Source organism: Rhea americana, unplaced genomic scaffold, assembly GCF_003343005.1.
Source record: "Rhea americana isolate MKP2758 unplaced genomic scaffold, rheAme1 scaffold_15, whole genome shotgun sequence".
In the NCBI taxonomy this organism is placed as follows: domain Eukaryota; kingdom Metazoa; phylum Chordata; class Aves; order Rheiformes; family Rheidae; genus Rhea; species Rhea americana.
Window position 1 is genome coordinate 1500978 of NW_028185594.1, and position 23239 is coordinate 1524216.

At 41.0% G+C, this 23239-nt stretch overlaps 1 protein-coding gene across 1 annotated transcript in view; it reads left to right on the plus strand.

The window, feature by feature from the left end:
* The window catches only part of ERBB4 (erb-b2 receptor tyrosine kinase 4), a 300889-nt gene that overhangs the window by 144147 nt on the left and 133503 nt on the right, over positions 1-23239 (plus strand). The window contains exons 13-16 of the mRNA XM_085299544.1: positions 4260-4392; positions 6679-6772; positions 8280-8434; positions 14648-14722. Of these exons, the coding sequence (XP_085155670.1) occupies positions 4260-4392; positions 6679-6772; positions 8280-8434; positions 14648-14722 (457 nt within the window). The remainder of the gene's footprint in view (positions 1-4259; positions 4393-6678; positions 6773-8279; positions 8435-14647; positions 14723-23239) is intronic.

The window sequence follows — 23239 nt, forward strand, 5'->3', positions numbered from 1 at the left end:
TTTTGTGTTTCATCTCAGCTCACTGGCTTTGTGTGATGTGGTTCCTTCCTGGATCTCAGCAGAATGACTTCTGATTTACAGTATGCTTCATGGGAAGAGAATGAGACATTTTTATGTAATGGTATTGTAAAAAAAACTCAGGCCTTTAGTTGCTGTGCTGGAATCTGTGAGAATTGCTGCATTCAAACAGAAATTAAATGGCCACCTGGAATTATTCTTAAATTATTATGTTTGGCTGTAGCTGACTTGTGCTTTGAGGCAAAAAAAATGGAAAAGGAAGATCATGGCTGATGCAACAGAAGGCTGTGCTGCTATTCAGAGAGACCTGCACAGGCTGGAGAGCTGGGCAGAGAGGAACCTCATGAGGTTCAAGGGCAAATGCGGAGTCCTGCACCTAGGGAGAAGTAACCGTAGGCACCAGTACAAGCTGGGGGCTGACCTGCTGGAGAGCAGCTCTGCAGAGAAGGACCTGGGAGTGCTGGTGGAGGACAGATTGACCATGAGGCAGCAATGTGCCCTTGTGGCCAAGGCCAGTGGTCTCCTGGGGTGCATTAGGAAGAGTGTTGCCAGCAGGACGAGTGAGGTGATCCTGCCCCTCTACTCAGCCCTGGGGAGGCCTCATCTCAAGGACTGTGTCCAGTGCTGGGCTCCCCAGTACAAGAGAGACATGGAGCTACTGGAGGGAGTGCAGCATAGGGCTTCAAAGATGATCAGAGGGCTGGAGCACCTGCCCTATGAGGAACGACTATGAGAGCTGGGCCTCTTCAGCCTGGGGGAGAGAAGACTGAGGGGGGATCTTATCAAGGTGTCTAAGTACCTGAAGGGAGGGTGTCAAGGGGACAGGGACAAACTCTCTTCAGTTGTCCTGTGTGACAGGACTAGAGGCAATGGGCAGAAATTGAACCACAGGAAGTTCCGCCTGACCGTGAGGGGGAATTTCTTCCCTGTCAGAGTGACGGAGCACTGGAGCAGGTTGCCCAGAGAGGTTGTGGAGTCTCCTTCTCTGGAGATCTTCAAGGCCCACCTGGCTGCAACCCTGTGTAGCATGCTCTAGGTGACCCTGCCGAGCAGGGAGGTTGGACTAGATGATCTCCAGAGGGCCCTTCCAGCCTTACTGATTCTATGGTTCTAAGATGCTTTTGAATGCTTTCTTGTCCTCCTTGTTATGTGGGCTGGAAAGGGGAAGCCTTTAAATGTGCCCTGCATGCAGTTGTGTTTTTTTTTTTTTTTTTTCCTTCCCTGAGAAGTGCTGTGTAATAGATTCAGTGGTCAAAAAGTGGGATGGCAGTGGGAGGAAGGAGAGGATAAGCAGTGCTTATCAAAGGAAAGCCCCTMGCCATCGTGGCGTGAATGTCTTCCAGGAGAAAGGTGCAGAAGTTGCCTTGTAACGAACAGAAGAGGACACGAGCCCAATGTGCCATACAGATCAGAAAGCAGTGTTTGACAAACAAACGTGCAGACATCAAACAGTGCTGTGTGATGAAAAGAGGTGGTTAAGGAGCAGTTGGAGAATCAGTGTATGAAGCAGTGTGCTCTGCTCTATAGTAGGCTGCTGTGACAGATATTCAGCAGGTTCCTAACGTAGCGTGTTAGGTGTTGTGACTTGTGACATTTAAAATCGAACAAATGCTTCCACAACCAGAAGAAATTAAATGTGGTGTGTTATACACTGTAGCACAGAATAACCAGGGTTAAAACATCCTATGGAGAGCRGGAAGCCTCTTCCTGCTAACTCTTTCATGATTTGGAAGGGCTTTGTGGCTCTTTGCTACTAGAACTCAGTATGTTCTTTAACTGTTACAGCGKATTGTAATACAATTTATCTTGTTTTTTGTGGTTGCCCCTCGGTAAAGGGGCAACAGATAAATACTGTTGGTGTTTTATARGTATATGCTGCGTGTGTTCCTGATTGGACATGCTCATTTTAAGAAATTTGAGGGGATTCGTTAGAATTCTACCAGCAAGCATACTTTCTAATTTATTATTTGATACCTCTCTAAGGTTGTTTCCAGGTGGATTAATCCCAGTCAGATAAAATGTTTGAAATAGTGCAAAGGTGAATTCAAGTTTAAGAGAGCTAGCCTTTTAAGGTGCCAGGTCTTGATTGAATCAGAATAGCTGGGCTTTGGGGGGCAGTTTTAGCCCATTTGGTTAGAGCGTGGTGCTGCTGATGCTGAGGTCGCGGGTTCAATCCACGTACGGGGCTACGCTGACGGCTGGACTAGATGATCTCCAGAGGTCCCTTCCAACCTTACGATTCTATGATTCTTGAAATGCTGGAGACAGAACGTTTGTTTCCTTTTGTTCGTTGCTCATTTTCCCATCTGTCCCACCTGAAGCTTTTTTTTTTTTTTTATGGTTCTATTTAGATCTTTGTTGTGAAGGATTTATATAAGAAGATTCTACAGTTAATGTGTTGGCTGAARCAACCTTTCTGTCATTCTGTTCATTTTGTTTATTTAAATTCRGTTTTGGTTTTGAGACAGAGACTATTTTTTATTTTGTGTAGTTAATAGTGTTTAAGTGCTTTTGTAATTAAAAATTAAAAAGTCACTGTAAGTGTTGATAATGTTATTCAACTTTCTCCCATCATCTGTAAGTTTCGTTTCATACTGCCACTGGTTCAGAGGTAGTGTTTTGTGTTTTAATTTACTAGCTGTTCCATGACCTTGGCCAATTACTGTTTCATATCTTGTAAATTTCTGGCAATTACCATGTCAAGAAATTCTACACCTAAAGCTATGCTTTGAATGAAACAAATCTCAGATGTGAACCCTCTCGGGTTTCTGCATCTTTGAACGCCCACAAGGGACTTGGAAAAGATCAACACATAGTTCTTTTCATGTGTATCTTCCTGCCATTCGTGGTTTTAGAGATCTTTGTCATGTTGTTCCTCACCCATTTCTAGGGCTGCTAGTTTGTATACTCTTGGCGTAGAAAGCCATTCCATAGTTTGATTAAACCTGTTAAACTCTTCTAAACCTTTTTCTCATTCTACTCTATGCTTTCCGAAAGGAACAGACCAGAACTGCATGTAGTACTCAAAATGTGGGGGCACAGCGTATTTCTGTAGTGGTATGATGATTATTCTCTTTTTTTTCTCTATACTATTTCTAGAAAGTAGCTGCATTTGGTTAGCTTTTCTGATGACTGCATGTTGACCTRGCATTTCATAAAACTGTTGATGTTAATCCTGAGGTTTTGTTCTAGAGCTGTAGAGGTTACCTCAGAGCCCRTTATTCTCTATGTAAAGTAAGCCTCGGGGGGTTGGGTTTTTTACCTTCTTCTCATCTGCAGGATTCGACCTAAAGCACCTTGTATTAAACAGATCTCCCTGTCCATGTGGTTGCTTCACAGAACTTGTTTTCTGCTTTATGAGGCATGACTTCCAGTTACCARTGTCATGCTTCTTTTTCTGTGATACACTGTACATATCCATGTGTCCTTTAACCTGCTCTCTAGAATAATTTCTACCAATTGCAAAATAGCTTGTTTCAAACAAGGCAAGCTGAAATTCTGAGCATTGTTTTTCTGATGATGTTTTATATGTATAGTGGACTTCTTGGTAACACTTGATGTTCATAGGATCAGTGGACTTCTTGGTAACACTTGATGTTCATAGGATCATAGAATTGGTAAGGGTGGAAGGGACCTCTGGAGATCATCTAGTCCAACCACCCTGCTCAAGCAGAGTCACCTAGAGCATGTTAGACAGGGTTGCAGCCAGGTGGGCTTTGGCTGTCTCCAGAGAAGGAGACTCCACAACCTCTCTGGGCAACCTGTTCCRGTGCTCTGTCACTCTCACAGTGATGAAATTCCTCTATTTTTTCTTCCATAATCAGTGCTTTATTGTTAAGGTTTCAGTGCTGAATAATTTTGGTAATTTTATTCTCAGCCTGATTTGAGAATAGAGTTCATCAGGAAGCRTAAAAGAAAGATTTGCTGCTCCAGAGGAACAGTGGTGAGGTTAGAGGACGTGTTTGGCTCACGGAGCCTGAAATTCTGTAACATCTTCAAGGCCGCCAAGGTTGGAGGCCCGTAACCCTCCACAAGAATGAGAAGATTAGAGGAATAATGCAAATGTTCATTATTGGAATCTAAATCTGTGTGCAAGAAAGAGTTAGCTCTTGACTTATGAGGGAATTTGTTGTCATTTATTTTGAGAGAAGTGCCTTCCATTTTGGGTGCTGGATAAAATGTTTTCCSTCTGGATTTTGGAGGACTGCCTACTTTAATGACAGTGTCCTCTCTGTCTGCAGCTGCTGATGGAATGGTGTGTAATGAGTTATGCTCAAGTGATGGCTGTTGGGGGCCAGGGCCAGACCAGTGTCTCTCCTGCAAGCGCTTCATCAGGGGGAGGACCTGCATAAACTCTTGTAACCTGTATGATGGGTAAGTTCCTCCTCTTGCACTTTTCGTTAAAGATGGTGATTATGTTGTTCAAAYTTAAATGAGTAAGTTACCTTGTTCTTACATTAAGCAATTTCTTGTTTCATTGGCAGTGTTACTGGTTTGGAGTAAAATCTGCTGTGGAATAAGCTTAAACATTTCTAAACTTGAGTAAAGCGATTTACCAAGTATTCTAGTGGCTAAAGTTTCAGGCAACATCAAAAGTTGGTTGCAGCTTCTGCATTCCTGAAGATATGAAGAATTTGTTTTAGCTGAGGAGCTCTGAAAATAAAACTGTTAACTCTATTTGAATATTGACACCCCYGTTCAGGGTAGCATAAAGTTACGTCCTTTCAGATAGGTCCTTTTTCAGAGATTTTTCTACCATATGCCTAAATCTAACCTTAGAGTTGGAAAACTGACTCTCATTTTTATAATATGCTATGTATTTGTACACAGCTGTAAATAGTAAAAAACTTGAGTTCTTCCCTCTTTTCCAGCTCCCACTGAGGCATGTGTACCATCTTTTCTAGGGGTTGGATGAGGGGGTGAAGGGTAGACCCATACACTTCAGAGACAAAGCTGGCTGAGTCTGTCTTAGGACAGAAATATAAAGCTAAACAGCTTATGTTAGTTGCAGCAGAAGAAATTAATAAGTCGGCTGTGGAGGGAAGGGGGTGGAATTTTATTTCCCATATAACAACATAGCAAGTCCTTGGCACTTCTTTTATAATAAGAATAAAACACGTAATGATTTTTTTTTCCTTCTAAAAGTCCTAATTGAAAATGAAATCACTATTTTTTTTCCTCTGTCTCCCTATCTCGGATGCCAATTTATGCAACCGTTATGGGCAGGTTATTGAATGAACTCCCTTTTTACTCCCATAAGTATTTGAAAATACTCTAAAATTCTTTCTGGAGAATGCATGCAAAATCTTGTCAGGATACAGTTTTATGTGCTTAAAAGCCACCTTCCGCTCCGAAATTTGCAGGCCAGAATCATTTTTTCGTGTGCACCATGATAAATTGAGCCAAAATTAATGAGATTCTGTATTGTTTAACTGCTTCCAACATGAATMACGTCTCAGCAGCATTGCTAGGAGGCTCTGTGTTCACATGGTGTGACTGGCTGTCAGGTCAGGATTTCTGAACTGTATCGATTGGGGAATAGTATTTGTAACCTGGGCTTGGGGAGAAGTATTTTTTTTCACTGAGAGCGCTGTACATTCATCTCTCAGAACAGCTCCAGTGTATCGAGGTAGGTGTCTGTCTTCTCTTTCAGTCCTCAGCAGGAAAGCTTTATCTCCAAAGCTTGAAGAGGATCAGYTTTCTTGCAATAGTTATCTGAGATTTTCCTCAACTAGGTTGTTRCAATAGAACCTAATGGCTGTAGAGGAGCAGAGGGCATCAGTTAACCAAGAACAGAAACCTCCATCCTTTATGGAGATAYTAACGTAGCTCTACTGTTTAATGCATCAAGATGGGATTCATCCCAGAGCTTGGGTGTCCGGTCTGAGCTGGTTATCTAGGTTCTCTCTGATCAGTGGAGATAGAAAGACCTGTTCAGATGTGACTTCATCTCATCCTAGAAGATGCTGGGATAATTGTGTCATAAAGATGTCAGAACTTTGTGCCAGAGGTTAGCTGACAAATGAAAGTATGAAGTTGATTCCCCCCTGCCCCTTAAGCAGTTTACAGTGAAAAAGTTCACCTGGGTGATGGTTTCTTGCAGATTCATGAAATAAATGAGCAGTTTAAAGGTTTTTTTTTCTTAAGTTCAGACTTTACTGTTTCATACGTAAATATTTGAAACCTCATTCTTCAAAAGGTTCTTTAAAATTCTGGTGTTCACACAGACTTCACACAAACGCTTTGTTCACACAAACAAAAACAGAAAACTTATCAGTGCTTTGGTAGTACTTTACTCTCTGATGATGATGTCTCACACGCACCGGTTGGCTTCCTGAATTTTAGCTCAGAGTGACAATTCCATAGAGAGAGACAGAAGTGAGTRATTTCCTCCTGTAAATGAGGTCCTTAATTCTTAAAGCACGAGGAGAAAAATATCCCCATAGTTTGATATTGTCAAACAAAATGTCTGCTGCTTCACCTGCCTGTGAGTGATGTTGCTGATGGGGCCCAGTTTTCAGCTGGTGTAGARTAGCACAATGCCATTAAAAGAAGTGATCTCAGCTGAAATGATTTCCACCAAATGAAGAGCCAGTTGCCTTAGCTATTTCAGTCTCAGTTTTTGCTTTCTCCTAACCTGTCTGAAAAACATTTTCCTAGAGAGTTTCGAGAGTTTGCAAATGGTTCCGTCTGTGTGGAGTGTGATCCCCAGTGTGAAAAGATGGAAGATAATATGATCACATGCTATGGGCCGGTAAGAACAACATTTGCTATGTTATGGGCTGAGTTAAGGTTGCTGAAGTGTGCTGAAGCACAGGTATTCTCTATTTACGAGGTTAGAGTGGTATTGAAAGATAATGTTGACAAAACCAGAAAATGTATATATTTGGGGGGAGGGGGAGCAAAATTCTGTTCAACTGCTGCTAAAAGTAAACTCCCCTGGATCACATTCCTTAACAAATTGATTTTAAAAGTGGTATCCTTTTGTTATCTGAGTTGTCTTAATGCCTTACTGGTGCAGATGGACAAAATTGTTTACTTCCTGTATGCGTGCAACATCCAGTATTGCTTTAACTGCTTTTATCTTTCATTTTTAAAAAACAGATAGTATTCAGCTGTGCTTCARGTGACCTCTTTTATCTTTGCTTTTACTCATAATACTCAATTCAATCCTATTCTCCTRCAATTTCAGTTACCTTTTTCCCACAAAGTGTGGGGATTTGTCTCAATCTCTCAGCAACCTTGAGCAATTAGGGTTTTTTTCCCACTTAGATTAGCTTTTTAGTCTCTTTTGATRTGGAATTTCTTGCTTGAATCCTAAAATCAGTTAACTATGGCTGTCGCCTTCATAATGGCCGATGACTTTTGTTTCACAGATTGTTGCTCTTTTGTGGGACAGAGAGAAGTCAACTCTCTTGGTCTTTTGTATATTGCCAAGATAAAAAGYGGAAAATGTCTTGAGCAATGATGAGTTGTATTGAGCTCTTTATCAGTGAGACAATTTGACCTGTAATTTCTTTCCTTATTTCTGTGATTTACGTGCTGCATTAAAAAAAAAAAAAAATACAGTCAGTCATTCTCATCATCTTTTTTTGTGTTCTCTGCAATGGCCCATGAGGCAAGAAGCTAAAGTTGCAAGTTTTCAGCCCATGAGGGAAATTTGGATTTGTAGCAGGGCTCATAGAGCTTTGTCCGGCACCCGATTTGGTTGGCTCCACTGGCTTTTATCACCACACCTTTTAAATTTTACTTCTAAATTCTCCAGGGGCCTTGATTTATAGTTCTTAGCAGCCTCATCTCCATGTGCATTAAGAAGGAAATCCTGTTGTTCTTCAGTATTGTTGTGGCCGGAAACCACAGGCAAAATGCRGTACAAAATAATTCTGGGGTGCAGGAGCTAGTGAGTCCCCCTGAGAGGCCACTGCAGTTGCTTTGCAAATATGGTTCAATATTGAACAGYGTTGAAAGAAATTTCTCAGATTAAAGTGGGCAAGTCCATTGCGATAACCGTACCAAATAATATGAAGAAACATATTTAGCATTTGGAGYTGCTCTCTACAGAGTAACTTTATGGCCAAATACAGCAGGGATTTACACGTGGGCCTCTGGTTAACAGTAGCCAGAGCTTCTTGGCTAACTCATCGTTGTTTGGGAAGGAGATGCYGTTGCAGACTGTTTTGTCAGTCTGGGACCTGCAGTTTTAGTGCAACAGTAAAAGGCAGAGTAATTTGAATGTGCCGCGTTTCTTCCGTGCTCTCCAGGGACCCGACCACTGCACAAAGTGCTTCCATTTTAAGGATGGTCCAAATTGTGTGGAAAAATGTCCTGATGGCTTGCAGGGGGCAAACAGCTTCATTTTCAAATATGCTGATGAGGACCGTGAGTGCCATCCTTGTCATCCAAACTGCACCCAAGGGTAAGTGCAAATTCTGTGAACTGAGCCATTCTAGTTACTGTTATAGCATGTCATGATTTAGATACAGTTTGGCTTGGTAAGGCATTTGCCTCATTCTGGAAAATRGTGTGTGTGCAGGCAGCAGTAATGTAACTTTTCATTTCCAGATCTGTCGTTAYGTTCAGGTTCCAGTCATGAATGTCCAGCAGCTTTTCGGAAAAAAACCTTATACCTCTTTTAAAAAGCATACGGCAGTGCTTTTAGATTTCTTTCTAGCTAGCACTGGTTTGTATCAATTGTTGCTATTGACGTTTGTGTGAATGTTGGCCTGTGCAATGACTTTATTTAGTATTTGTTGACAGAATTCTTATCCTTGCTCCCTGCTTTTGATGGACTCCCCCCTGCGGCGATTCTGGGAGACTAAAAAGGGTTACTGCTCCCTTTTTACAGTTAAGAACTGATGCAAAGGGTTTGTCTGAAATCAGAGTTTATGCAGGAATCYGAATCTGAGCATCGGTTACCCCAAATCACCTGTTGCATTTGAAAATACACAGACCATTGTATCTGGCTYAGAGTTAAGAACTCATGCAACAAAATAACAGTAGTCAAATACACAGCTATTGCTTTGCGTGGAACACATGAGTTAGAAAGGTCCTTTTGGCAAGACAATTGGTTATGTCTGGCATACAAAGAAAGGGAGAGGCAGCCTGGGGAAAAACAAAGAAAACTTCAGCCAGTGAAATAATCTTCCACAAGAGGCTTTTATTGTTTAGCAGCTAAAATTAAACCAGTAAATTATTCAATGTAATCTTGATGTCAACAGCTGTTGCCATTCAAATTGAGACCTTTTGCTGGTTTTGCAAATCTAATTACAATAGAGCCATTAGGGAAATGAAAGTGAGATCGCAAAGACACAACCAGGATCTGTTACAGATTTGTCTTCCGCTCAGACCCTGTAAATCAGTTATGTAATAAGAAAAATGCTGCTACTGTAGGAGAAGTGTGAAGAAGAAACAATGCAAAAAGACAAGCTTGCTCCAGAAGCTCCAGTCCTGGCTGTAATAGAAGGTGGAAGCACCAATTCTGATGGAATCTGATAAGCCAAAATATGGCCAATACCTTTCCTGTCCAGCATGTGTAAGAGGTGTCTTGCATTTGTGCTGGCCTGTAAACAGACCAGCACRTAACAGGCCTTCCCATTGCCTCCTCTTACGGCAGCTGTTCCAACTCTTACCAGTTTCTGTGGCACAGCTGTGTTTCATCTGGACCTGGAAGGGAACAGGGTATTTTGCATTRCTTTCTGGTTCCTCATATGTAACTGTGCTGTGCAGGTTAACTCTTTGCTCTCATCTCCCAAGGCAGAAGGGAATTGAGAAGGGAGGCCTTTACACCTGGTGGTGAAAATCTAACATTCTAGCCCATAAACAAATAGGAAGGGCWTTAGGCAGCTGTAACCGAATTTGCCGGTATTCGCTGGCAACCCTTAGCCATGCAGCATTCCTGGACGCTGAATGTTTCTGTTGCTGTTTTATCCCTAAACTTCCCACTTTCCCTTTTCTTTCTGCAGCCCTCTGCTCCAGCTGATTAGGTGAAAGAATGTCTTCAGTAACATAATGTGCAATCCCCAGAGAAATGACAAGGTACTAGTACTGAAGGTGGCGAAGATTTCTCTTGGATTAAATAGGCAGAAGTGTGATCCTCTTCCAGATGAGGAGCCCTCCTTTTGCCATCGGTCAAATACTAGTTTTCACAGAAATCCTCATCCTCTTATGAAAGGGTCTATCTGTAGGTCTTCTGTCATTCCTCCTAACAACAGCCTTCCCCCACACCTCGTCCCTGCTAAAAGTCTGAGTGACTATAGATAACTTTCTGAATTTTCTAAAGGCTTTTTGGAATGTGCTGCGCTCTCTGCAGTTCTGGTAAACTGTGGTGATCGTGACGAGTGCTCCGGAGGCCTGGGTTTTACGTATTGTCCATCTTCTTGCCAACATTGTCGGGGTTTTGCTGCATGTACCTATAGAGAGAAGAGGAATCGGTCTCCTTCGCTTCCAACACTGAATTCTCTAGTTTCATATCATTCCTTGAGAAATGAGTTTTTAAATCCCACCACCACCAGTCAGGACTCTGCAGGAGAATAGGATATGGAGGGAAACATCTTGGTATTTGTGTCTCTTGCTATTTGACCCACCACTGAATGGCATGGAGAGACCATAATTGTACTCCATCTAGCACGTCTGTTCTCTCTGTCAGATCAGTCGCYGGAATGAAACCAACATGCTGGGAGTACAGCTTAGGAACTCGTCAAAAAGTGTTGAGCTGCTGCAGAGCTCTGCTCCCAGAATGGTATTACCTCACTGTGGCAGTGCTGCCCTCTCTGAATCAGGGTGCTTCCTAAAATAGATTGTTAGTTCTCATACTGTGTTCCTAGTCAACCCCAGCTTTTGCTGTCGCAGAGGCAGGTACCTGTCAGCCTCCGTGTTGCCTGTAGAGCGCTTTGCCACAGCTGCTTCGAGGTGCTGGCAGATGATTGCTTAACACTCTGGAATGTGAGGTTTGATTATACCATTCTGCTCCTCTACTGAAGTATAATGGCTACTTCTGCTAATAGTTGTGTCATTATTCAGCCCTGTTAATGGCCTTGCATTGACCAAGAGAACTGTCGAGGAGCGACTTCATTGGATGCAAGAGCTGTGCTCTTGGCCTTGCATCCATGTGACAAGCATCAGCTACTTGAAGCCAGTTTGGAGCGGAGCTGAGGCGCGTGAGGCAGCTATCTCATTTAATTCATGAGAGTTCAGAAAGCATTTGGCGCTTCTTCTTGCAGAGCTGTCCAAAATGGAACACTTTCACAGAAATAAAATACTAATTATATRATAGCATTTGACAGTCCGCTTCCTCACCAGGCAAGATACAAATGGGAGATCCCACTGGACACCTCCTCTCATCATTGAAAGGCATTTTCTCACAGAATTTTTTTTGAAGGAAATGCATTACTCTYCTCTAGAACTTTTTTATTTCTCTTAGCCAAGAGCAGAGAAGTRTGGGAACCTTATCAGCACATGTGTGATCCAGAAAGGATTTGAAGACACGAGGACTGTCTTGGCCCTAAAATTTAGGTGTATTTTTAGAAAGGCATTTTGAATTCTAGGTGGCYTGATAATGCAAGTTCAGTGGCAGCAAACTCTAAATAAGAGAATGGTTATTATTTTGTTGTTGAAAAATCTTGTCCTACCCTCAGTCCCACGTAACTTCCGGAGTATCACCCTTGGCTTGCAGTTCCTCTTCTCTAAATAAACCCRATGTTTTGAATCATCTAGACTTATCCATAGCAGTAGCTTTATGACTAGGTCATTGCCAGACCTAGGGGTTTCTCTTATCCAGAGCTTACCTATTTAAGCCATCTTACAGTCAGTTTGGTTTGTTTCCAATGGAAAAAAGAGTTGTGAAATCATCTGACTAGAAATGGCTTTGCTACTCCAAATCTGTGAAAAAATTAAGGACCCACCTTTCTATCCTAAAGTTGTTATTCTTGAGAGAGTTAGGAAAAGGATCGTTTCAGAAAAAATCCTTGTTACTCCGGTTCTCAGACTGTGTTAACTCCTTATTTTCTTTTGGAGGATAATTATCTGTAATGCGAGGGTGAGCCCCCAGYGTAATTTTCTGTGTCCGCTATATTGGACTATTGTAAAATATTGCATATCTCATTAATAAATTGGGGGACACATGTTAATGGGCTCATTTTACAGAGGGAACCTGGAAACGAAAATAGCATCCAGACYCCAAGCAGAAGAAGGAACCGTGGGGTGAATTGATACCAGTGATGTACTCTGTGTTTTACCTGTACTTACATGTGTCAAAAAGCCTGAAACCGAAGCAGTTATTTCCAGAGGAAAAATAACTGGTGATTTTATGGTGACAGTCRGCTTGTTAATAGAACCAAGAGTTTGTTGCCATTACTCGCATAATATTGTAAGTTACAGCATTTAAATCAGGACTTTGCCAAGCAAAGAGCACGGAACTGCRCAATGTGACTAGAAGCATTGGAAATTGCACCTGGGCAGAATTTTCTTTCAGACTGGGAAATCCACTAAAGGAGATGATAGGTTTAAAATCGGTGGTATTTCAACTGAGACGTGGGCGAGGTCCAAACAACGCTCTCTTCCTAGGTTCATATTCTGTTCCTCAAAAGTCTGAGAGAATAAATGCAGCGATGTGAAATGGCTCCAAGACAATAGGCTCTTAGGTTAGTCTGCCAGTTATCTGAACTGGTAATGGGCTCCCAGCCCTCCAGTTTGAAGAGGGCCTGCTTTTTATTTATAGCTAGAGTCTGAGCTCAGCTTCTCTTGACGTGCTAGGAAATAGAAGCTCTGAACAACTTTTTTTTCAGCCTCCATCATTACTGAACTGTTTTTCTTCAAAATGCTGAGACTGCCTGCAAGAAAGGAATGTTGGCTATTACTGAGGCTGGACAGGATTTAGACCTCTGAAGCCCGAGGCAGCTGAAACTTCAAAAAAATCTGTTAAGAATTCTCTCTATTATATTTCTCGAGTTGCATTTAAATCTGTGCTTTACACTTCATSCATTTTCTGGCCACCTGAGCATTTAATGAATCCATTTTATGTCTGCACATTTGCTGCTGGAGATCATTACTGGGAAAGCCTTAYAATCTGTTTTTGCATGTCCCAGCTTTTTTGTAAAAATAAAGATCCAAGTAAACAAACAAGAGCTGAGGTGCATGATTGTTCTGTTATTCCTGATGGGCAGGAAAGGGGAGAAGACAGTAAAATTGAGTTCTCTGAATTTGTTCTATGAGGGCAAAGTGATAGGTAATTTAGATGCAGGAAAAGCTGATGAGTGGCAAGTGATGGAGAAGTGGAAAGATCATCTCATGGGAGCATATTTAAACTCCTTCAGATTTTGACATAAGTCTCCCTCTTTCAGTTTGGTTTTGAGAAAAGGAAACTTTAAAAGAGAGATGGGGATTCACACCTTAAATTCAAAATGCCTCAGMACAAGTGAGTTTTAAGCTTTTAGAAGAGTAGATGATCTGATCTGTCAGTAGACTTACCGCTGAAGATCCTGTCACTAAAATGATCTTGAGATCATTCTTAAAGGAATGAAATAAGTGGTTTGGTTTTTTTTAAGATGCCAGGAGCTAAATAGAYGCCTTAAGATGCAGTCCCCATGACTACAGAGGGACGAGCGGGGCGTTGAGCACTGAGCGGTGTCAGCCTGTCTTAACCCCTAAAAGCTTAACTTCACGTATCGCTTCTGAGAATCTTGACTGCTGTGTGTAAAGAGTGTAACTGACTTTCTGTTTGAATGCAGGGGGCTTCATAGACCACCTCGTGGACTGCTCTTCGTAAGGGTTAGGAAACTCCACAAATATCTGTGTTTTGCAAACAGGCACTTAGCACATGGTTGTGCTGTAGTGATGCTGCTTAAAGTGAATTTCTGTTTTTCCTTTGGTGAGCACTTACTGCTTTTGCAGGTGGAAGATTTTTGACAGCATCTGAGGAAGGCAGGGTGAGATGCCTGAATCAGCAGAGACACCATTTTGCTGCTGCTGCCCCCCCCATCTCATCTTTGAGTTTCCCTGATAAAAGTACAGTCAGCTTCCAAAATATTCCTGCAATCACCGCAGCTAGGGAGTTAGAACAGAATGAACAATCACATCAATTACAGGAGAAAAGAAGTTTTGCATTGTGGTCCTGGAGGTCTTGAGTGTTGCAAATGAACAGCTTCTGTGCAGTAATCACTGGTTTGATGATTCAAACAATATCCCAAAAGAGTAACTCTATTGTCAGGCTTCCCACGTATGCAGGTGAAACCTGCCTTAAGTATTGTTTGAGCCAAGATTTGTCCAACCTTGGAGTGCTGTTTGTGTTGCAATTACTGTTCCCATCACAAGCTTGTTTTTGTCACAGGCTATAATTTGTGGTAACTTGGGTCTCTCTTGGGAATTATCRTTAAGATCGTGGCACAAAGGGGGGATTCCAGCTTCTTAGATCTGTAAATAACAGATGTCTCTCTTTCTCTCCCTGTTTTCAATTTGGATTTGCTGCAGGTGCATAGGTCCACATATTGAGGACTGCATCGGCCTGATGGATAGGTACTTGCTGAGTGGTCGTTCCCCGTGTGTCCTTCCATCCTCCATGTGTGGACAAGGGCGCATGCGTGTGCATGTCCTTGTGAATGGCAAATGACGTCTTTTGTTCTGTAATTGCCTGCAGGTGTAGAGGTCCCGCTAGTCATGACTGCATTTACTATCCATGGACACGCCAGTCCACTTTACCACAACATGCTAGGTAACATCCACCACTTTTCCATTTTTTTGTACTCAGGATTCTTCCTAGTTTCCATAGGAACGTTATACTATCCAGTTTGGCCAGAAATGCAAGTCGTGGGGAGAATAACATTAACATTAAGCTGTGCCTCTGAACATACAAATTCACCATTTGAAAGTCGGTGAAGATAATCAGTGCGTTTGGGCTGATTGGAAAATGCCATATGTTTTTTGCTGAGATTAAGGCAAACAAAATGATTTGATTCTGAAACTCCCTGCAAAAAAAACCCTCTCTCGATGGAATTTTTTTGAAGGTAAACACAAGGAAAAATTCTAGTTAAATTTACATTTTTTTCAATTTGTTAGGGGTTTTTATAAGACAGAACTTAAAATGAAATTTTTTGTTTTACTTTTTTCCACAAAAAAYGTGTAAATGTTTCAACAAAAAATGAATTTCTTAAATTCACACAACACTCCATCTGATAATATTTTATTTTTTGTTTTAAAAAACATAGTAACCTTACAGCAGTTCTGTTTTTCAATTATGATGACCAGACCAAATTTCTATAGGAGGAATCCCGAAACTTTCTAGTTACACTGTATTCACTTTTGTGAAAGCCTTTCATTGCTATTGATTTTGTTATTTTTGAGTTCAAACTGGTTAGTATGACTTCCAGGCTGTGGGGTTACTGTCATGAGCTAGAACTGGATGAGAAATGTATCCTTTCTATCAGTGTCATTTCATTGAACATTTTACTTTTTTTTTTTTTTTTGGCATAGAAGTGAATATGCTTAAAGTTCAGATTTGAAGGTTTTTTTTTTTTAAAAAAAATGATCTTTACTTTCTAGTTATGTACCTAATGTGAAGATCCTAGCTTTCTAGCTGTTGAGGGAGAGCATGTTTAGATACTCTAGAAATGCTACAAGGTGGTATATTTGTTTCATAAAACTGGTAACTGTTTTGACTTGACTTCATAGCCGAATGATTAGGCAACGGAAAAAGACGGAGTTTTTCAAATTCGAATGTTTTTGGAATCTTTCCATTTTGGGATATCTGGTTTGAGATAGTTTTATGAGAGACTCATTTTCAGATGTGCTCATCCAAATGGAGATGCTCAAAACCCGCAATCAATTTTAAAGGTCTCCATCAACTTCTAAGCAAAAAACGTTGAAGATGTGTTATTTGCGTAAGTTTAAGGAGTTTACTAAAACTACTGAAAATGAAGGACGTAATGAAGTTCTTTGTTTTAGAGATCAATTTTAACATAGCRTGTATTTCATCACTTAGATTTTTAATCAGTTTTGGAAGGAACATTAAGAGCAGCGTACTAGCGTGACTTCTTGGCATGCAGTAGGATAGCTCTGTTACAGAATTTGCAGCCTGTTACAAGCTGCTCATTCTAGCTTCCCCTGTTAGTACAAAAGCCATGCAGACTTGTTGATTGTTCAGCTCAGCTGGTAGAACTGCGAAGCTTAACTTTGCATTGCAAATGTTCAGATAATATGCAAGTCTCTGTGGGTACTGCCTAATACCCACAAAGTCAATGGAWAGTCTCCTGTTAAACGCAGTAGATGTTAGTTTGGGCGCTACACTTAAAAAGCAAAAGTGAAATTAGAGGTGTGGGACCTCGAATGTGAGGATACAGTGGCGAGAAGCTGTGTTTTTAGTGCGAGGCGTAAGTCATGCGTTAGCAGGCGATGCTTATTTTTGTTTAATTTTGTGTACGTCATAACATTTGTCTCCTTGAATCGGTAATCTGTCATCAAGGTGGTAAAGCTAACTATCAGGGAGGTGAAAAGTAAAGTGAATGTTTTACTCTACTCAAGGCATTTTCTGCTCCATTCAGTGTGAGTGAATTGACCCTCAAATATTTCCTTTTAGATTGGATGGCATTTTTTGGTTCTATTTGGCTGAACATTTTTAAAGAAAATTGCTGCACTGCATATGCAATAAAATACTTGTATGTGTGTATTCTTTCACTTTGAAACCAAAGAAGGAAACCTGGTGCTTTCATACTTCTGTATGTATTAGATTTGTAAAACGGTGCATTTTTGGTGAAAATGGTACCTTTGGGGCAAAACTGCACTGGCAAAATTGATACTTTTTGTTTATGATAGGGATGTAAATCAAAATGGTTCCACTTTAGGTGGAACCTTCTACATGTTCCTCTGTAGGGCTACAGACCACCTTAAGAAATTAGTTGTTCTCTGTTGACTTGAATTTCTTCCATTGACTTGAATTAGCATTGAGTTGAAGGGCAAGTCTCTGTGCTATACAAGCAGCTGATAATGAGAGAAGAGCTCTGACTGCAAACAAATGACACATCTCATCTCCTTCATCTGTTTCCATCTTCATACCTGTGTTTTTCTTTGCAGTCTTGCAGTTTGCAAATAGTTGTTGCTATGATCTTGTTGCTTGAGGACTTTTGCAAGAGTCTACTAGGATAGTAGGGAAATTTTTACTGTCRTGTTTAATAAAGAGGGATCAGATGTGCGACACACGGCTTGTTTTCCAAATTTCCGATGAAACTTCAAACGTTTTTTCTGCATGTGTTTGTTGCTGTACGTTCTGCGGAAAAGGTCCTTGCTTTTGGTATTGAATAACTTCCTCCCTTTTTGGTTTGGTTTTGATTTTTAGCCCCTTCACTTTARTACAGTACCGTCTAATATGATGGTAGAAACTGTTTTATTTCCCTGTTTCCAGCTCTGCATCATTCAGGCCATTTTACTTTTCCCTAGACCACTTAATAGATGTTTCAAATGATGGGCTGCTGGTCAGATCGCTAAACATGCATGTCCTGTTTTTCTGCATGAGAATCCAAGCGTATTTTCAATACGTTGTTTACCCTCGTGAAGACTCGGACCATTTTCTTAACTGTCAGACAGTTCAAACTCTGAAGGAATAAATGTCATCTTGACCAACAAAAGCTTTCAGAGCTCATGGGAGAAGCGGGAGGTCTTTGGCTGCCGTCAGGTTTACCTTTTTTCTCTTTGCCTCCTCCTCCCTTCCTCCCTGCATGGGGGCTGTGGGGGAGACAAGAGCTTGTACTCTGAGCTAAATCAGCTTTTCAGGCTAGGCTGTGGCCTAAGGTTTTGACTTCAAGTATGATTTTTTTTAAACATATTCATCCCCCACCCCGTGATTTATTCAACTTAGAGATCATCAAAGGAGGAGCGATGTTTGTTTTTTCTGGTGCATGAGAGATTGTAAATCTGAAGGTGCGGTCAGAAGCCTGTGGTGGATATGGAAAAGAAAAATAACACCTTAGTGTGTTGGTCGGAGGCAGGTGACGTCTCTATTGATTTATGTCCTAAGTAAATTTCATTGGCGTTCCCTTTTAACTAACGGAAACTAATTAGCCAGGCCCACCGTTATCAAGTGGCTGCATAAAGCGATGCGTAGGTGTTAACTCAAATTACAATCCTAATACTTTCTTTATATCAACAAAGGACATTCTCTCAACGAATCATCGCTTCTTAAACAATAAAAGCTGTTTTATGTGCTGTGTATGTATGTAAGAGCTAATTAACAGTAAACCCTGTATAAGATAGGCAAATCCTTTTGTAGCTGTTTTATACCCCTACACAGCATGACTTCAATAGATCTTCACAGCAGCTCAGTAGCTCTAAAAAGCTGATGGGGAAGGGAAGCCCACCTGTAATAAACTGTTAGTGTTTATTGCTCTTATGGTGCTCTGCTCGGAAGAAAGCACTCCAGATAGTCTGTATTCTTACAGAATAATTACAGTCACTTCTGGAGGGGAAGAAGAGGAGAATCTGTATGAAATGAGTGGAAAATAGGATCTGAGAGTTCAAACTGAGCTACGTACTTACCTTACTTGGTAAAAGATGCAACTCTTGCTGTACTTCTAATGTGGCACTCTGATGCTGTACCAAAACAGATCAGTTGAAGAAAGATTGTAGTTTGGGGTTTTTTTGATGGTTTCCCCACCACCACCACCACACACACACGCAACCTGAGACTAGGAAAAACAGACTAGTTTGGGTCCTATGTCTGTGGATTGGGCAGAGCTTACACTACAGCAGTTTAGGGCAGATTGATGGAGRGATCCCTGTTCTGTGTGAGAACTTGATGCTGCTGAACCCAAACGGACCTTTGCTGCGGYCACGTTTGTTGTTGCACCAACATTTTGCTGCCTGGGGTTTTAGGAGGAATGTTTTGAGYATCCGTGTGGGAAAGCCACTTGGCTGCAGAACGTGGTGTGTGTGTGTGTTGGTTTTTGTTTGTTTGTTCTTGTAAAAGCTGCCCCACTTTTTACCAGTCTCATTTATTGGTATGGATCTAGTTGGAACAGGAACCACGTGGGTGTTTGTTCTTTCTGCCGCAGAGATCTGACCACAGATGAAATCCCTCATCGCATGATCCCTTTTGCTCTATAACATGCTGAGAARGATTTGTCTGGGATCTGCTTGGGTTTTCCAGTTAATGTGCTTTGCCTCAATAGAGTTGGCCAGCGTGGTCTTGCAATATTGGAGGATGTGGTAGGATCTGTTGCTCTAAAGAGAGATGAAGATAACCTGTCAAGGTTGAGAGAGTGGAGGAACTAGAAGCAATAGCTACACTAATGCTGTTTTGAATCTGTTCTGTGCTCCAGGAGTTTGAGGACCCTGTTGAGAGTACACAGGGTAGAATAAGGCAAAAAATCCAATGTAAGGAATAGCTTGTTGCACAAGGAATGGAATATGAATGAAATACTCTGGTGTATATTGAGATTGTTGCTGTTCACAGAGCAAGTTTCTCAGCAACAGAGCTTGCGCTTGGTGGGTTTGAGTARTAGTCATGATTGCATGGTAGCTCATGCCAAAAGGAGACATACTAAGACAACTTCTCCAACCTTGGCACTTCTCTGTTTGAACACAGGTATGGTAATCCATAGTATCTCGCTTGGTTTGTTGTTCAGCAGCCGCCTTTGGCTGCTGAACTCCAAAGAAGCATTAGGGGCATGCCAGTCTTGCCAARCAAGCAGGTCTCTTGCTGAAGCGTGCAGTCACTCGTCTTCAGTTGGTGTAGCAGGGGATCCAGGGGAATGTCAMGTAGTTTTTAGTCCCTCTGTTGTCCCTGAACTTCATGCCAAGCGTTCGTTAAGACCTACGCCTCTGTGCCTTCAGTGTACTGCCCRACTTGGTCAGCAATATGGATGCGATTGGCCCGCTTTAACAGCAGGCTTCTCCAATTTATGCAGAGTACCATGGAAAATATACTGGATGCRCTGATAAAATGTCTGTCAAGCTCTGGAATTCTGCCAGGTCGTAACCAAATTTCTACAGCGCTTCTGCAGGTAGTTATCAAGCTATTTAAATACTTTTTTGCTGCGGCTACCATGAGTTGCAGAATACGTCTTTAAAATAGAAGGASAAAGTTCTTCATGCTAATAAGTGGCTAAACAATTTTTACTGAAACTAGGAACAGAAAAAATAATAAATGATTATGCCAGATACGATGGGTCTTTGAGGAAAGACTAGAAGCATTAGTAAATTCCCAACTATTGAAAACGRCTTGTTAGAATGGAAGACAACATGCAGTCCTATGACAGTGGTCACTGATTTTCTTCCTCGTGTTGCTAGSCAGGCCTTTTGCTGTGCACCTGTGGTGGTCTGGCTGCAGTAGTGGGATGGTGCAGAAATAAAATGATGCCGTGAAGAAGTGACCATATTATACAGCATCAATATACATACCTTGTTGCATTCCAGTGAGTTACTTCTATAGCTTGAAATGTGGATTTAACTTAGATTTAATGTTGTTATAAGTTAATTATCTATTCTTAAAAATACTTTTGTAGAGCTTTAGAAATACGTAAGAARTAGAGTTGTTTAAACATCAGTGAATGGTTTCTTAGTAATTCTTTAATATTTAATATATAATAAATTAGAACTAAAGCTTGCAGTCTTACTTGCAGTTTGCCTGTGTAAGGCAGGATTTGTTCCTCTTAYGTTTGTCATAAATTGTCTAAATATGAATTTCTGTTCAGAGTCCAGCTAAGACTTAATTCTGTGCATTCAAGCTTCCTCACCATGACCTGTCAGATGATAAAGSAGCTACAACTTTTACACAGAATGGGAAACTCCTGATTGGGGCTCTTAGGACAGTATATTGATGTTACATAACTGTATTGTAAGCATTTATACCGGCAAGTCTGCTTAATGAGTTCTCTCAAGCCAAAGTTAGTACCTTCCCCTTACGATAGGAGGGAGACTGGGCCTTGGTCAGGGATAGATTGTTCTTTTTTTTTAATATGTAGCAAAATAACCTTGCAAGAATGTTCCTCACATGCTTACTTMTCCTGATCTCTTTAAAACCAGGTAAACGTTTCTTGGTCTGATTAAACCTAGAACACTTGATGCAGGTAGGAGTTTGTATTTGAAATTTGCAAACGAAATTACTGTGTTATTTTTCCATACAAGTGAGTTCTGTTTTGGGGTTAATTTGCAGCAGTTTTTCCAGCATAAGATTGTAAATAGCAGATAACGTGTTAATTGGTGAAAATGAGGTTCACCATCGAAGTTTTTTTCATTTGTTTTTGCAGAAATGGAAATGCCAGATTTAGATTTGGTAAGAGATTTTCCAGTTTTAGGTGAATGAGGCCTGCAAAYGCGCAGCAGTAAACTAATAATAGCAGCTATAGTTTCCAAGGAATTAGTAATCTTCTGTCCCTTGGTGCTAACTGTGGACTGTTGTACTGCAGCAATTATCACAGGCAGACGCATTACCACAAATACCAGCAACTGTGCAGGAACAAAGCATTAGTAAATCAAGCCATCAGACCAAATTGCTTTCTCTTACTATAATTTCTTCCTGAYATTGCTGTAAAGTGAATTAACAGGGTGAAAGAAATGCCATATAAATTATCTGTATCTTTGGGCTTTTTGTACAGAGTCTCAAATAACTATGTTAAAATTGCAGTGGGAAAGGGGCATCTACCACTGAACTTGTTTCCCATGCAATGCCTTCTCTCTGTTAATTCAGATTACTTTGCAGCTCTTTTCTGTAACATAGAAGTATTTTGCTTTTCCACTTCATTATAGTGGTAGTGGATAGAGTCAAACAGGAATGTAGGCCCTGTACCTTCACAGAGACTCACTGTTTTCTCAGGACTGAAAATTAGAAAGGTTTTAGGCAAAAGSCACCGTGAATAGTTACAGCTTTGGACATTGTGCCTTATAGCGTGGTACTTTGGGAGCTCAAGCRGCTAATGCTGATCATTTTGTCTGAAGGTTAAATTGTGAACCTGTTTATTGTCGAAAAGTACTGATGCGAAGAACAGAAATTTGCTTAAAGATGGTGTTAATGTAGCAGACTAAAAGGGAGGGTGTCTGTGAGAAAATGAAATGCTGAAATCTGAAGGCAGGCACATCCAAAGTAGCAAAATGGCACTGCATTTCTGAGGAAGGACTATTAATCTCTRGAATGCTTTTCCCTGCTAATATTTGATTCTCTAACACTACACGTATAAAATCAAGACCAGAACTCTTTTTGCAGACATGCTGTGTTTGAAAGAATTAATTTGTGCAAAGCCTGCGCTGTGCTCTGGAGGACATCGGGCTGGCGGTTTTCACTGGTGCTTCCTGTCGTTATTTGCAGCGCATGACATAACTTCAGGTACGTGGTAACAGCTTCCAGTTAAGAGCGGCTTTTGGCTCACGTTCTAAGAATAGGACGCAGGAGTTCTTCCTTTGACTTTCGGTTGCTAGGATCGAGTTGGACATATATAAGCAAATTTAGCTACAGACTTTCTAGCTGCTGCGTTTTGCTTGACTTTTGATGTGATGAGGCACACAGTGAGGACTCCAAATGACTGTACGGAGGATTTTTGTTGTGCTGCCATGATTTTGTTCATTAGGAATTAAGTCAGTTAAGCTACTTCTGAGTTTTTAGATTTAGCCTTTGTTAGGGAAGAGTGAGTGATTGAGATCTTCCCTGTTGGACTGAACTTTCCTGTATCGTGGCTGTGATTATCTGAACGAGACATTAGTTTTGACTAAATACAGTAAGTGGTTTTTAACCCAATAGTAACACAGTTACTGCATTTTTATTTCACGTGGCACAGCCAAAGGCAAGTAGTTTTCCCCAGTAAGTTTCTGCGCTAATTGACATAAATTTGAAGATCTAGTTTGTGTCTCTTCATCAAGTTTGTTGAGCCATAAGTGGTAGGGAAGTACTAAGCATCTTACTTTGCTCTCTAGGACAAAATCTTTTTTTCTTCTTCTTTAAACTCTCCCCCCTCCCCCCCCCCGCTCTTGTTCCCCCTTTAAGGAAGAAACATTGGTAGAGGTGTATTTTTGGTAGCATGAAGTTTTAGAAAGCTTGGTGTCTAGAAAGCATGATTTTTTTTTTTTTAATTTGTATGTAACCTCCGAAATCAATTTAGGGACTACTACTCTTTTGATAAAACGGTTCACATTATTTTTCAGTCTGATGCAAATTTTCARCTGAATCATCTTGACACACTGGTGAAGAGGCTCTTTCTTGGGTATGTTAGCTGTTCAATCCACAGAAGATAATGCAGATAATTGTTTCTGT